The following is a 14,412-nucleotide window of genomic DNA, read 5'->3' on the forward strand; positions in this document are numbered from 1 at the left end:
CTTTTTCCACTGCCCCAGGCTCTGTCTGTGGGGATGATTCTCTTCTAGTTGCCAGAAAGTCCTCCTTTATCCCCTCGTAGGAGGAACATTTTTCTCAAAGGAAAATTCCAGTCCCCGTAGAGAAGATGTATTAGTTCTCATGCTAGCACATCCTTCAAAGAGGATAGTCTCTATTTCTCATAACCAAGGATATTTATTCTTTCTAAATAGATTTGTTTCTTCTAATAGTTGAGTGGTGTCTTCTGCTCTGCTGTGTTTGGGGTATAGGTTTTAGAAATCCCAGGAGCCTAGGCTTAGAGGAAGGAAGGGGTCCGCTTCACCTTATATTGTGGGACTTCCAGGATTTTCTCTGCAGTGACCAGGGCCCTGGAGGGAAGTTGAGTGGTACTTCACATCTGCCCCCATCCCAGGTTCATTGTTCCTGTTCAGATGGCTTATTTTTAAAATACTTTATTTTTTTTTCATAATACTGTCATTACAAAAAAATACAAAAAAACTACTATAAAAACATTCAGGGGCTTGTCAAAGTGAGAAAACCTAAAGACCCCACCCCAGGACCTGGCTGAAGCCATCTTCCCCTAGCTTCTTCACTATTTGACCTTTCTACAACTGTGGGAGTGGGGTGGGGTAACAGACATCAAAGGGCTGGAAATTCTCCCACGCAGTCTCCATGAAGGGTAAGAAATAAGTAGCTTCACATATCACAAAAGTGGGATTTGGAAGTTTGGGGGTGGCTAGGCCCTGAGTTCAGAGGTGTGGGGAGAAACCTGTGACCCTGAATCTCTTGGTGGGGAATAGCTGCCACCTGACCCCAAAGCCCTTTCCCTTCCTGATGAAGGCTGGGAGATGGACCTTGCCCCCTACCTCTTAGCCTTAATACAGCAGGCCCTCTTCCCCTCCCCCCACCTTGCACACTCCTGAGAGCAGCAGGGAGGACAGAACTTTCAGCTCTGTGGGATCTGGGCAGGGAAGCTCTCAGGGAGGCTGCCAAGGGCCCTCCTGTTCACCTTCCTGCCCCAAATGAAAAGTGTCTCGTGCTCAGTGGCCCGGTTCATGGGTTACGGACCTTCCCTTCTTATCTTGACTCCGGAGAGGCACAGATAGCTCTAGGTGAGTGCTTTGTGTGAGTGAGTATGTGTGCATTAACCTTAGACACTGTGGACCTAGGGGTGGGGTGGGGGTGGGGAAGCAGTGCCCTTTCTATCTTCTTCATCCCCCAGTAGGAGGAAGCTGAAGAGAAGGGAGAGGAGAGGTATCAGCAAAGCTGAGAGGGGAAAGAGGACATGCTATTTACAGGCATGGACAGGGAATCTCTGTATCTTCAAGTAGCACTCAGGTCACTCTCCAGCCACTGGCGTGGTTACTGGATTCAAAACAAGTGACATGAAAATTGACCCCAGGCCTGGGCTAGCTCTCCCCACCTCCCACCCACTTCCCCAAGGCAGCCCAGCTCTGAAAAGGGTCAGGGACAGGAACATTTTCCTGAAACCCAGTGGCTTTTTTTTTTTTTTTTTTTTCCATTTTAGAAAACGTTGCCCGTGTCCGGCGGACACCAAGCTGGGTGCACACTGGGTGGGGTGAGTGTAGGGGGTATTGCTGTGGTAGACTCTGGGCTGGCTGGGGCAGAGCCTAAGAACAGGGTAGGTGCTGCTTAAGGATCTGTCGTGTCTGTGGTGTTAATCTGTCTGGGAAGCGAACTTTGAACTCGACAATGAGGTCTCCTCGCTGGGTGGGCACTTTGGGGAAGGGAAGGCCCTCCCCACGGAGTCTCTTCACGGTGCCTGGCTTGATGACATCATTGCAGGGTAATGGGATCACCCGGCCATCGATAGTGGGAATGTTCACAGTGCAGCCACACAGCGCCTGGGGAAAATGAGGCAGAGTGAGGAAAAGGTGGCACAGAGTGGGAAAGGAGGAAAAGATTGAAGCGAGGAAAGAATGTGCCCATTTTCCCTCCCCTCCCCAACACACACACACCCTGACCCAAGCCCTACCTCCTTGAGGCTAATCAGGGCACTGTAGAGCACGTTGGTGCCATCTCGGCGGAAGTGTGCATGGGGCTTGTCTTTGAGCACAAAGACAATGTCAGCAGGGATGTTGTCAGGTGTGGCATCACCCTCTTTGGGAAAGGTGATCTTGGTGCCTTCCTTCCAGCCACGCTTGATGACAATGTGTAGGATCTTGTCCTCGGTGCGCACAGTTCGCCCATCAGGGTTGAGGCGCCGCCTTGTGATCTTCATGCGCTTGGTAGAGCCATGGTAGATCTCTTCCAGGGACACCCGCAGCTCATGCACCACAGGTGGGTCTTGTACCTTGCGCCGAGGGTACAGTGGTTCAGGGGCTCGCCTTGGACCCCTACTCAGCCCATTGAAGCCAAAGCGGCCAAAGGCACCAAATGGATCCTCATCTTCATCCACATCCATGTCCTCTGGGTCAAAGCCACCAAATGGTCTAGTGGACCGGCTGCTGGCAAAGAAGATATCGAAGGGGTTGGAGCCACCAAAGAAGGAGGCAAAGGTGGCATGGGGATCCCCATGAAAGGTGTAGTGAAAGGAGCCACTGGAGCCACCTGATGAACCACCGCCGGTCTTCAGGCCTGGAGGGAGGAGAAGTTAGGCATAGTGTGGCTGGTCCTGGCTCCACCCCAATCTCCGCCCCCTGCCCTCTAGCTCCTAGTTCATGGGCCTAGAGAAAGAAGCCCCCTTCAACTCGCATAAAGAGGACTGGCATAACAGAGTATGCCGGTATGCCAGAATCTGATAAGATTAATTTCTATTCTTAATTATATGTTTAATAATAAAGCACATCAAGAGGTTCAAAGAAGCTGAGTTACCTAACGGGTAGAAAAGCCAAGGCTAGAAGACTTGGAGGATAGGACTTCCAGTCATGTACTCTCTTCCATGTCCCCATGACCCAAAGATATCTCACAAAGCCTTCAGTGGCTGGCCTGGGATCACATTACAGTCATACCTGACTCCCAAATCTTTGTTTATTTCCTAAGACAAACAGAGTGAGAGGCAACTGGACCGGATTTAACTGTACAGGAAGCTATAAGTGACCTGTCCCAAATAATGTGGGGATACTGTCCAGGAGGAAGCCCACGCTCATTCTGCTTCTAGTGTTGTTCTTCTTCTTCCTGACTCCTACCCAAATGGGAAATCAGGAGGGCCCCAAAAAGCAGGAAAGCTCATTAGCTTGGAGATGAGGAGCTATTTCTTTTTCTTTCTTTCTGTTTAAAAAATATTTTATTTATATGAGAGAGCAAGAGAGAGATAGCGTGTCCATGAGCTGGGGGTGGGGGGGTGGGAGGGGCAGAGGGAGAGGGACAAGCAGCTTCCCTGCTGAATAGGGAGCCCTATGGTGGAGTGGGGGGGAACTGGACACAGGGCCTGGACACAAAGGGGCTGGATGAGGGGGCAGGATGGGGGGGCTTGATTCCAGGACCCCTGAGATCATGACCGGACCCAAAGTCAGATGCTTAACTAACTGACCCACCCAGGTGCCCCAAGGAGCTGTTTCTCTAGAAAAAGTTTTCAGATGTTTTGCTTCCACACTCAGAGCTCATGGTATTATACAACTCCAGGGGTGCTGTTCACACACTGGACAGACACAAAATACAAATGGGAATAATGCTTCTTGGACTTCTACAACACCAAGCCCCACATCCTATACCTGATGTCAGAGCAGCCAAAATGTGCAAATGTGCTGGCACGTTGTGGGTAGTGGCCCTAGCTGCTCTCTCACAGTCAGGTCCTGCCTACAGAGCTCAGATTGCTGGAGGCAGCCTTCATGGGGGGATGGTAGTGGTGGTGATGGGGTGGGGTGTGGGGAGGAGTGAGGGAGGGGGTTAACACTGAGAAAGGATCTACAATGTGTAGACTCAGCTGGGGCACAGGCTAGGGGAAGGACTCTTCTCTTTGAGGCTTTTTATCTCGAATTTCAATTGGCTGTGGAAGTCTAAGCCTAAAATAATTAGCCTCTTATTTCCTGGGACTGCAAGGACAGACTTAGGTTTCATTAGAGAGGCCAAGTGTCAGGCAGTTCAGAGATTTGTGGCAGCTGTCTCTTCATCCCTCCCCTGAGACTCGGGGTCTGTTCTTTGCTTATACTGAGGGTCTGATTATCAGGTAAGTTCAAGAAGCTTGCCAGAGCTCAGTGAGAGAGAGAGGTTGGACTGGTAACAGCAAGAGGGGAAACTTCTCTGTAGGGATCCCTGTTGCAGTGGCAGTGACCACTCCCTTTCCCAAGCTGGGAACAACTTGTCCCCAGCCAGGGTTGTGCAGAGAGTCTCTGTGCACACTTTTGCTGGCTGGCTCTTGGGGCCGGGGCAGGGCCAACAAATATAACCCACATTTTCAAGGCTGGTTCTCCTTCCCTGGGCCCTGGGTTTCTCCTTAAGGTTGTGCTGCATTCTTTGGAGACCTCCTGGGCTGTAGATTGACAGCAGAACCCAGTGTCTGGTCCTAGGGGCTGAGCTTTGCCCTTCACTCAGGCTTGGTCATGCAGGCGGGGTGAAGTTTCTGGATAGCTCTTCTGCTAATAAAGGTGAGGCCAAGTGGAGAAAAGAGTACAATTCCTAGGGGTGCCTGGGTGGCTCAGAGGGTTAAGCCTCTGCCTTCTGCTCAAGTCATGGTCCCAGGGTCCTGGGATCAAGCCTCGCATTGGGCTCTCTGCTCAGTAAGGAGCCTGCTTCTCCTTCTCTCAGCCTGCTACTCTGTGTATTTGTGATCTGTCTCTCTGTCAAATAAATAAATAAAATCTTTAAAAAAATTTTTTAAAAAAGAGTGTAATTTCTAGACAGGTCACACGGTGGCATGGTGTGTACACTGCTTCCCTCTTCCCCACCCCCTCCACCCCAGAAAGAAAAATGTCTTAGCTGAGAGAACACTGGGGGATTCCAGCAGATGTCTGTGAATCTGGGAGCTGGCAAGTCTAGTAGGTGAGCGGGTTAAAACTGAAGAAACTGGTGGCATGGAGAATGAGGAGTGGGGTTGGGAGGACTGGGGTGCAGAGAGGCTAACATGGGACACAAAGCGAGGAGGAGAGGAAAAGAACACTTTGGAGCACACTCTGTAGCAAGTACAGTATGTATCATTAGCCCATCTAGTTTTGAAGCTGGAGTGGGGAGAGTGAGGAGGAGAATGTGGAAGAAAGGTAGATGCTCTTGGGCAGGAAGGACAGTTCCTCTTGGGAAGGAGAGTCTTCAGCTGTGGCAACGTCTCTTAATATAGCCTAACAGGTGCCTGTGGCTGGCGAGTGGCAGGCGGCCCTGAGGGGCAGGCCCAGAATTAGCAGCTACCTCATGCCTGTGGGATGTACTGGGAGGGGCCGCCCTCTCAGAGGCTTTATTTGGGCCTTTCCTGCCACCCTGTGCGAGGCCATCAGCTACTTCAGGGAGGGTGGCAAGATGCCAGCAGCAGTTCCCCTTCCATCCTTGGATCCCTGCCACTTCCTCCGGGAGGCAAAGCTCCCCCTCCATTATGCTGGCTTGAAGTGGGCAAGGAAGGGGAAGATCATCTCTCCATATCAGAGCTCCAGTGGTTAATTCCCAGGCTGCTTAAGGGCCAAACTTTGATGCTGATGAATGTAAATGCTCTGTCCTCAGACCGCCAAACCGCACACACTCCTTCTCCCTAACATTCCCTATCAGCCAATGAAGTGGCTGGGACTTCAGACTGGACTAATAAGGCTGGGAGGGCAAAATGGGAGGGGGAAGGCCTCTGCTCCTGACTCCAGAAGTCTCTAAGGCCTGAATTTGAGGACGGAGAGGGTTAGAGAGAAGTGGGGAGAACTGTGGTAAGCCAAGGCTGGCTAGTGGGTGGTCTCTTCTCTCCTCCAGGTGTCAGTGCTAAGTACCCTTGCCTCCCTCACCCCCTCCTCAGCTTCCAGTTGCCTATGAGAACTGGGTCACCCAGCACCCCAGCCAAGGACAGGGGTCCAGTATCAGACTGGAGCACTGTCCTCTTACCTTCCTCCCCATACTGGTCATACAGGCCCCGTTTCTTAGGGTCACTCAGCACATCATAGGCCTCTGCAATCTCCTTAAACTTCTCCTCAGCATTGGGTTCTTTGTTCTTGTCTGGGTGGTACTTCAATGCCATCTTCCGGTAGGCTTTCTTGATCTCATCCTCGTTGGCTCCCGATGGGATCCCAAGAATCTTGTAATAGTCCTTTCCCATCACAGCCACTGGACCGGCACTTGTCTCCTTGTTTCTGAAAGAAACCCAGGGGCAGTCCTTGAAGCCCCTCTTCCCTCCTGACCTAGCCCTGTTCCTGATGATCCTATAATCTCTAAGTGACTCACTGTGTGACTTTCAGCAGGTCATGCCTGTTCTGTAGGCCTCTGTCTCCCCATCAGTGAAATGAAAGGTTTGGTCTAGATGATCTCTTCCAGCTCTGACATTCTAGGATTCTGTGATTCTTTCGTCAGCTCCTGGATTTTCCCAGCAAGAAGCTGGGGGCTGTGGCCTACTAGGGGCTAGGCTAAGGCCCAGGTCCTTGGGCCAGACTGAGGACCCCTGAGAGGTCCTGCTGCATGAGGTGGCACCCTGGACTGACAGGCCCACACACAGAAGCTGGCAAAGATCAGTGTGCTGGGTGAGGTCACTGAGCGTTGTGGTCTTTTACGCCACTCCTCAGGCATGGTGCCCGGGCTAAGGGCAGCTGGGGCAGTGGCCCAGGACTAGGGACAGGCCCGGTCTTTAGCCAGCTGTCCTGGCCAGCCAGGCTGAGTCAGGGTGTGGGTGCCTGGAGTCCTCTCCACTAGTGAAGACCCCAGGCCTCCTGTCCCTGTTCCCCAGATAATGCTAAGCCTCACATGTGACTCAGATCAGAGGATGACTCATAGCCTTTGGAAACTGGTGTTTCTAACTCCCTGATTAGCAGGGAGATGACACTGTCCTTCCTCCAACCAGGGAAACAGTTCCCTTTACTCATTTTCCAGTGTCTACACACAAAATGTTTGTGAAGACATGTCTTTGCCATCTAAGCACTAGTGTTAGTGAACAAAAGCATCCTGGGCATAGGGCCTTTCTTAACCTTAGTTGTCAGAACAGTTAGGCACTAATCACTATTTCCTTAATACCTTCCCTTCCCTACCAGTCCCTCCTTTTCACCTGCCCAGTGGTTCAGGATCTGGCCCAGGGCCAGGTTCACACTCCTCTGATAGTTCCTTCTAAGCTAGATGCAGGGGCATTTGTTTTGTGAGGCAGAAACATAGGGCCCTCATTCTTCACCCTAATCCCCTTTCATCACTGACTACGTAGTGGATAGGAGGGAAGGGGACTGTTCTGTAGCTGGGGAGATGGCCAGAAGACATTCTCTAGGCCTTCAGTGGCTTGGCCAACCCCTACCAAAGCCCAGAAAATCAGAGTCTTTCTAGCAATGTCCTGGGCTGGCAGCCATAGCTGAGGACTGGTTTTCTGCCTCTGACTGCTTCAGTAAGGTATACAGGGTTTCCTGGCAGGAGGGAGGGCTGTAATGGGTAAGGGGAGGCCTTAAGGCCCCAGGAAGGCAGGGACAATGGCCCTAGCTCCTGCTCCCACAGGGCCTGTTGCAGGTGGCTGAGTTGACTCATGGTTCTGGGAGTCACCTCACTCTGACGAAGAAAAGGCTCCATAAAGGCGGGTACTCCCCCTTATCCCCCTACCAGCATGTCACGCCTGGTGGGGGAAGCTGGGGTTGCAAGAGTGAGAGAAGAGCATCTGGGGGTGGGCAGCCATTTTCGGAAGCAGCAGTAAAAGCCGTCTGAAAGGGAACTGGGGGTGGTCTGCCATCTCTGCCTCAGCCCACACCTTCTCCCCATCACCCCAGGACTGGGAAGGAACCTTAGTACACCAAGAGGGTGCCCGCAGAGAGCCACAGCAGCTTCTAGGCAGAGGGCAAGTGGAACAGCTTGCCAGTGCTCCCACCCTCCTCTTGCTGTCCCTGTATTACCTCCTTATCAGGCCAGCTTCCTTCCTGGCACTCACCTGATAAGCATTCTAGACCTACAATTCTCTTGTCTCCACAGACACAGAGCAAGCTTTTTCAGGAGTTGCCTTTTTCCTCCTCTTTTCCTCCCTCTCTCCCTCCCTCCCCATACCCACAAGCCACGTGTTGCAATGACAAAGGAACCCCATGGCATGGCACTGCCTTGGATGGAGAAGAATGAAGAGGATGTTCATGTAGAGGCAGGAGTGAAAAATGAGAAATAGCAAGAAGGCCTGTATAGGGAGGGGAATGGTTGAGACAGAAAATGAATTACTGGTGAAGGGGACAAGGGATGACAAATGGAAACGACGGAGGTGGAAAATGGGTTACCAATGGGTTGAGAGAGAGATGTAGAGAGTTGAAATACTGGAGAAGATGTCTGTGGAAAACGGATGGATGCCCAAAAGGTTTGGTATAGGAGATGAATGACAAGGGGTGCAGTTCATTCAGATGTAAGGGTGAGGTAGGAGGGGGGTTCTTACATGTAATGGGGATGGGATGAGGATGATATGGTTGGCAATGAAGGGGGATATGATGTGGAGAATTTGACGTGGTAGGGATATGAGTGCCCTTCTCCAGAGGGACTTACCGGAACTTTACAAACCCATTCAGCGTCCACGCTCGAAGTTTTAAGGGCTCCAGCTGAATTTTAAACATCAAGCTGGCTAAGAAGTCTTCTCCCCAGAAGTGTGGGAAGCTCCGGAAAGCTCCTCGGGCCTGTAGTGGGGGTGCTGCTGGGGATGGGCAGGAGAGCACTGTGCGCTTAAACATGCCCAGCCCAGCCCCTCACCTCTGATCGCTCCACAGGAGCCTGCTTGGAAAGCTGCAGCTCTGGAAGCCACCTCCTCAGGTTCTCAGAGGCACTTGCCCAGCAAGTCCTGTCCGGTGCAGCAGGAGCTAGACCTGATCCCCAGGTGTGGAGAGTGAAGGAATAGGGTCCAGCAGCCACCTGCTCTCAGGTGCAGCAATGTCTGTATGAATGGCTGTATGGCAGTGTGACAGTAAGGCTGGCAGTGGCAAGCGTGTGCTTGCTAGTGGCAGCCTGTATACCTGTGGCAGGTGTGATTGTGAGTGCCTGAGAGGCAGTGAGTTCCTCTCGCCTCTCTCCAGGGAGGATCCGACCCCAATCCCCGAGAACCTACTCAATGAAGTCACTGACCCGGAGTCTCCTCCCTCTCAGATGGGCGGGGAGGGGCGGGGCAGAGCGGAGCTCGCCCCGGACAAAAGGCGCGGCAAGGAGAGGAGGGGAAGGGAGGGGAAGGGAGGGGAAGGGGCTCGGGCGAGGGAGGGTGGTCGGTGATGTCACCGGCGCTGACAGGCTGGGCTGGCTCAGAAACGCCTCCGCCGGCGGAACCCAATCCGACCCGGCCCGACCCTCCCCCCAGCTCAGACGCTGGCTACCCCCCGTTAAGAGGGTCGCAGACATCGAGCACTTGCAGACCCCAGTCCCCGCACCACCACGGCAGAAGAAACGATGGGCCTTCAGTGTCCCAGCGCCTCCCCCCGTTTCCCCCACCCCCTACACCAGGACCCCTGGCTCCGCGACGCCCCCGCTCCCGGGACCCCTGAGTCCTGGCTCGGTGCCCTCACCAGTGAGGAGCTGCGGGCGCCACCGCGGTCCGTCAGACAGCCGCTGCCCCCTCCCCTGGCTCCGGCTCCGCCGCCTCCACTCGGGACAGGAGTCGCCTGCCCGCCGGCCGCAGACAGCGGGCCGGGGAACCCGCCCCCACGGCTCCGCCTCCGCGCCGCCCATTGCGCGGCCTGGCCGTCACTCAACCCAGCCTCCGCTGTAATTGGACAGCCTTCAACGAGTGCCTTCGTGATAGCCGCCCATTCTCCGCCCCTGTCACCCGGCCACACGCGCACACATTCCGGGCAGTGATTGGTGTCCGTCTGATTGGTGCACTCTGGGATCAGTCAACCACACCTCTTCGCTAGCTCGTCGTGTCATTGGTGAAAGGAAAAGAGGGCGGCAACTCTAGGCGCCCTTTGATTTTATTGGTTGGTCTATCGGGCTCAGACCCGAGACTGGGGGCAACTATATTAGTCCAATCTCGGGTTTGAGAAGGTGGGACGTACTGGCCACCGCTCGAATCCCGGGAGAACCTTCTGGAACCTGTGTAACGTCAAAGGCAGCCTTAAAGGAAAACTGCCTACCAGTTGGCGGTGATTTCTGGGCATTCTTTCCTTTCTTGATTTAGGAGGGTAGGGGAGAGAACAGTGCGCTTTGCGAGGTGTAGTCGGACCAGGGTCAAAAGGTCACCCCTTCTTACCTGTCTTCCATCCGGGCTGTGAACTGACCTCGACCAGACCTGATTCAGCTTTACCTTATCTTGACCCAGAATTGACCTGAGGTGACCTAACAAAACAGACCCCGATAGACATGCAGAATTTAAGCACCCTTCCGCTTTCTCCTTGGTAATTTACACTGGTAGTTGTTTCCAGGTTTAGCGCCTCCTCATTCCCTTTGTGAGTCCCCTATTCATCCTCTGTATAATCCTCTCATCCCAGCTCCCTTGTGAGCAGCCCCTCCTCAGCAACCCCCACAATTCTCATTAACGTTCTCTCTGTAATCTTTCATCCTACTTCCCCTTTGAGTTCCCAAATGTTAGCCCACCCTTTCTTTCCCCTCTTCTTGGCTGGATATTATCTCCTGCTTCCCCCCGCCCCCCTCCGCATCTTCCGTTTCATCCTATTAATCCGTTATCTACTTGTATGATCTGTCCTATCCTAACTCTCCCCTTTAACCCTTCATCTCAGCTCCACATGATTTCTTTAGCGCACTCAGAATCTCCCATCTCAATCCCACCCCCCCGCCCCCCCCTCCCGCCGTTAAATCTCAGCCCTAGTGTCCCCGGTGTTCAGAGCAGGCAGGGCTGCGGAGGCGGTAGCCAGCGGAAGCCGACGCTTGAGCAGACACGGTGCCTGGCGCCCACGTCACTGTCTCCCAGGACCATCTGTGCTACAGGGAGCGGGGGTGGGGAGGGGGTTATCCGGGGGTGAGGAAGGAGAAGGAGTTCTTGGGAGGTTTGAGGACAAAGGAAGGGCCAGGGCAGAAGCTCTTACCTCTCTCTCTTTGCCAGAGTGTCCAAGTGTTTCCCAGAAACAGTTTGGACACTCATGAGTTCATGCAATCTGGAGAGAGGTGGAAACTGAGGCTTGGAGAACATCAGTACCTGGCCACAGAGCAGAGCAGGAGAGAGATCTGGGGGGTTTCAAGGTCAGGTCTGCATATTCTCCATTATCTGCCTTCTTTCCAGTACTCACCATGGTGATCCCAGATGTAAAGGGGTGTGAGCTGTGACGTAAGGAAAGGAACTGGGGTAGAGGATAGAGAAAAGGTGGAATGAGGGAAATGAGAAGAAGGAGGATAGATGGGGTGAGGGGGATGGGAAGAGGAGGGGAGAAGAGATAGGGTGGAAGGTAAGGAGGGGCCCTGAGAAGGGAAGAAGTGGGAAACAAAGACTAGAAGGGAGGGGAAATGGGATGATGAAGGAATGGAATAGTAGTGTGACATGGAGATGGGCAAGGTAGGATGAGGGGGCTCAGGACCGATACTGGCTACTTCAGTCTGGGGGATCTCACTCTGCCCCCTCCAGACTCAATGGGGGCCCGGGCTGTGGGTGGCTCTACTTCTTCCTATTCCAGTTCTGTCTATTTTGCCTCCTCCAGCCTTGCTTGTGCCAACACGGAGGCAGAGTTTAGTCATTGGCCGTTACCTGGTCCCTGCTAATGCTACATTGTGGGCTTAGACCTTTGGGGGTGCAGGGCCTTGCCTTCAGGTGCTGGTAGCATGGATTCCATTGTCTGCTGGGTCTTTATTTTCACCCTGGGTCCTATTGTCCTGGGTATCAGGTGTGCATTAGGAACCAGGGTGCACAATGTGGTATAGGTGTAAGAATGTAGGCTCTGTTGACCTGTGAGATTGCTTGCCACATCTGTGCCTCATTTCTTTCTTTGTATCATGGGTATAGAAAAGAGCAGTACCTCATAGGGTTGTTGTGAGGGTTAATTAAGGTAACACATGCAATACATGTAGTTCTGAGCTTGGTATGTAGTTATTGCTCAGCAGAGTTAACCGTTACTCTGTATGTTCCAGGTATCTGGATGTGTGAGTGCATCTGTTTGATGTTCAAGTCTGATTGAGACTTATTTGTACTGTTGTATCTGTAGTGTGATTTGTAAGTGAAAGTGTGTCTGTGTATATCCGTGTAATATTTTTGTGAGGTAATATGCCTGATTGTGTATTATTTGTTGTATATGTGATTTTGTGTTAATATACATGTGTGATTAAATGACCATGTAGGTCTGTGTCCCTGTGATAAACCGTGTCATGCATATTGACACGTTGACTGCCAGTGCATGCATGAACCCGTGATCATGTCTGTTCTGAACATCCGCATTCTCCTCCCTTCCTATGAAGACGTCATAACCCTAGGTGTCCCTCATTTTCTCACCCTGAGGGAACCGGAACCTGGGGGCAGGGGCGGGGGTGGGTGCCAGTGAGGAGGTGTTTAGACAGGAGCACATGTTCCCTCCCAGACTGTGTATGGGAGGGGGAGCCCCCTATCTTGCACATATCCTGAAGGCTCCAGAGGAAGTGCTCCCCCCCAGCCCATTCTTAGTTCCCTGTCTTGTCGCCATGGCAGCAGTTGCCAGGGGCTCCCACGGTTGCTAAGGTCTAGGTGTGGGAGGCTGCTAGGCCCTGTTGCCAGTAGAAACAGAGAACAGGAGTTGGGGGGAAGGAAGACTACCCCCACAGCTGCTCTTTCTGTGGTGACCCGACTGGTCCTTGGACCTCTCCTGTCCCCAAACTGTACCTTTGACATGTAAGTGGCAATACTATTGTTGGTGGGGGGCTTTCATAGGAAGCTGGAATTGGAATATAGGAATCCACCTTCTGAGAGGACCATGGCTCTAGCCTGCCCTTTACCATCTTTAAAGTTGGGAGGTCCTTAGAAATTAGTGACTACTTCATTCTGTCCCCCAACCCTATACTTCTCCCCTTGCAGTGTCTTTGCTTGAGTTCTCCTGTGGCTGGTACTTACTACCTGATGCTTTCACCTGCTATCGGAATGCTACATTGACCCCTGAAAGCTGACTGACTTCTTCCTGAAGTCAGACTCTTAGCATCTCACCTGGATACATACTTCATGCTGACACTTGAACCCAGAATTCAGTTTCACACAGAGTACCAACTTTGACCTCACCTGAGTAACTGACCTTGGCCTTAGTCCTGGACCAGTCAGTTCCCCAAACTCAACACTCGCCTAAGACCTTTCTAGACATGGATGAGCCTTAATCCTACTTGAATTCAACTGCAGATTCAGTTCTGGTCCTGTTCGCTGACTGGACACTGACCAGCGATCTAACTCCCTGGTTCTCACCTGGTCTAAACCTACACTGACCAGTAGTAGTACCTTAAGGGTTATTTCTTGCCTTGGAAGTTAGAGAATAATGCTAGAAATGACCAGCAGATGGCGTGCAACATCAGGTTCTAGAGACCGGCTTTCCAGAGCCCATCTGGGAAGGGGGTATTAGGTGTATTGAGACCTTGGCTCTTTTCTCTGAGGTCAGGACCCAGAGCTGGAGGCACAACAGTCAGTCTATGACGTTGAACTAAAGAAATTAAGTTTCTTGGGTCTGTAAAATCTTGAATCTGCCTGTATTTCAGCTGGGCTTAGGGCTGGGCATACACCAGAAGGTGCTTCACCATTTATAGGTATCACAAATCTCAAGAGGACTGTATACCTGGTAAGGTATCCCACCCCAAACTCAACATTTCTATCCTATACAGCTTCACTACCTTCCCTGGTATCCAGTTACCCTTTTGTCCTATTGAGCAAAAATCTGCCTCTCCTCCACCTTTGGTCTTAGCTCTGTTTTTGAGGTCACATTGACCTCATCAGTCCCATCTACATTTACATCTCTGAAGTCTGCTCCTCTCCAGGATGAGACACCTCTCAGGCCTTCATGGGTTCCTCCTCTGCCTTATTCCCTTCCAGCCCCTAAGAATATGCTCCCTTGGCTGGGTTTCAGTTCATGGTGCCTGGGTCTGATTAGCTTTTTCCAGGAATGCTGGTGCAGTGTACAAATGAGCCAGCCGGCCTTTCGCATCTGACTCTGAACTTCTTCCTACATAGCCTCATGTTACATCAGTTTTTTTGGTAGCTCCCTTGTACTGTTCCTCCATATCAAGTGAAGACTATAACCTCCTCTTCCTGAGCTGCTGGATCACATCTTGCCCCTTTGTATAATGCTACAAGTGTACAATTGCCCAAATGTTATGATTTTGAAAGGAGTGTTATATTTAATTTAAAAATGAAGATACTTGGGAAAAAATGAAACATTTTTGCAATACTTTTTATATTTTAGAACAATATTTGGGCCTGCAATTCTCTACATTTATGTTTACTTAAAAGTGGGATAGGAGGGACTGAA

General features: G+C 51.9%; 1 protein-coding gene across 2 annotated transcripts; it reads right to left on the reverse strand.

Moving 5' to 3' along the window:
- Positions 1–438: 438 nt before the first annotated feature.
- DNAJB5 (DnaJ heat shock protein family (Hsp40) member B5) lies at positions 439–9,705 on the reverse strand. Of its 2 annotated transcripts, XM_059142703.1 has the most exons (5): positions 9,562–9,705; positions 8,561–8,705; positions 5,969–6,213; positions 1,995–2,596; positions 439–1,863 (listed from the first exon to the last, which is right to left on the reverse strand). In XM_059142703.1, the coding sequence occupies exons 2-5, from the start codon at positions 8,626–8,628 to the stop codon at positions 1,630–1,632; spliced, it is 1,149 nt and encodes a 382-aa protein (XP_058998686.1). In that variant the 5' UTR covers positions 8,629–8,705; positions 9,562–9,705; the 3' UTR covers positions 439–1,629. The 2 variants fall into 2 exon arrangements, with proteins under 2 accessions (XP_058998686.1, XP_058998687.1); XM_059142704.1 differs by lacking the exon at positions 9,562–9,705 and having other exon boundaries at positions 8,561–8,742.
- Positions 9,706–14,412: the final 4,707 nt, after the last annotated feature.

Source organism: Mustela lutreola, chromosome 12 (genome assembly GCF_030435805.1).
Source record: "Mustela lutreola isolate mMusLut2 chromosome 12, mMusLut2.pri, whole genome shotgun sequence".
Taxonomy (NCBI): Eukaryota; Metazoa; Chordata; class Mammalia; order Carnivora; family Mustelidae; genus Mustela; species Mustela lutreola.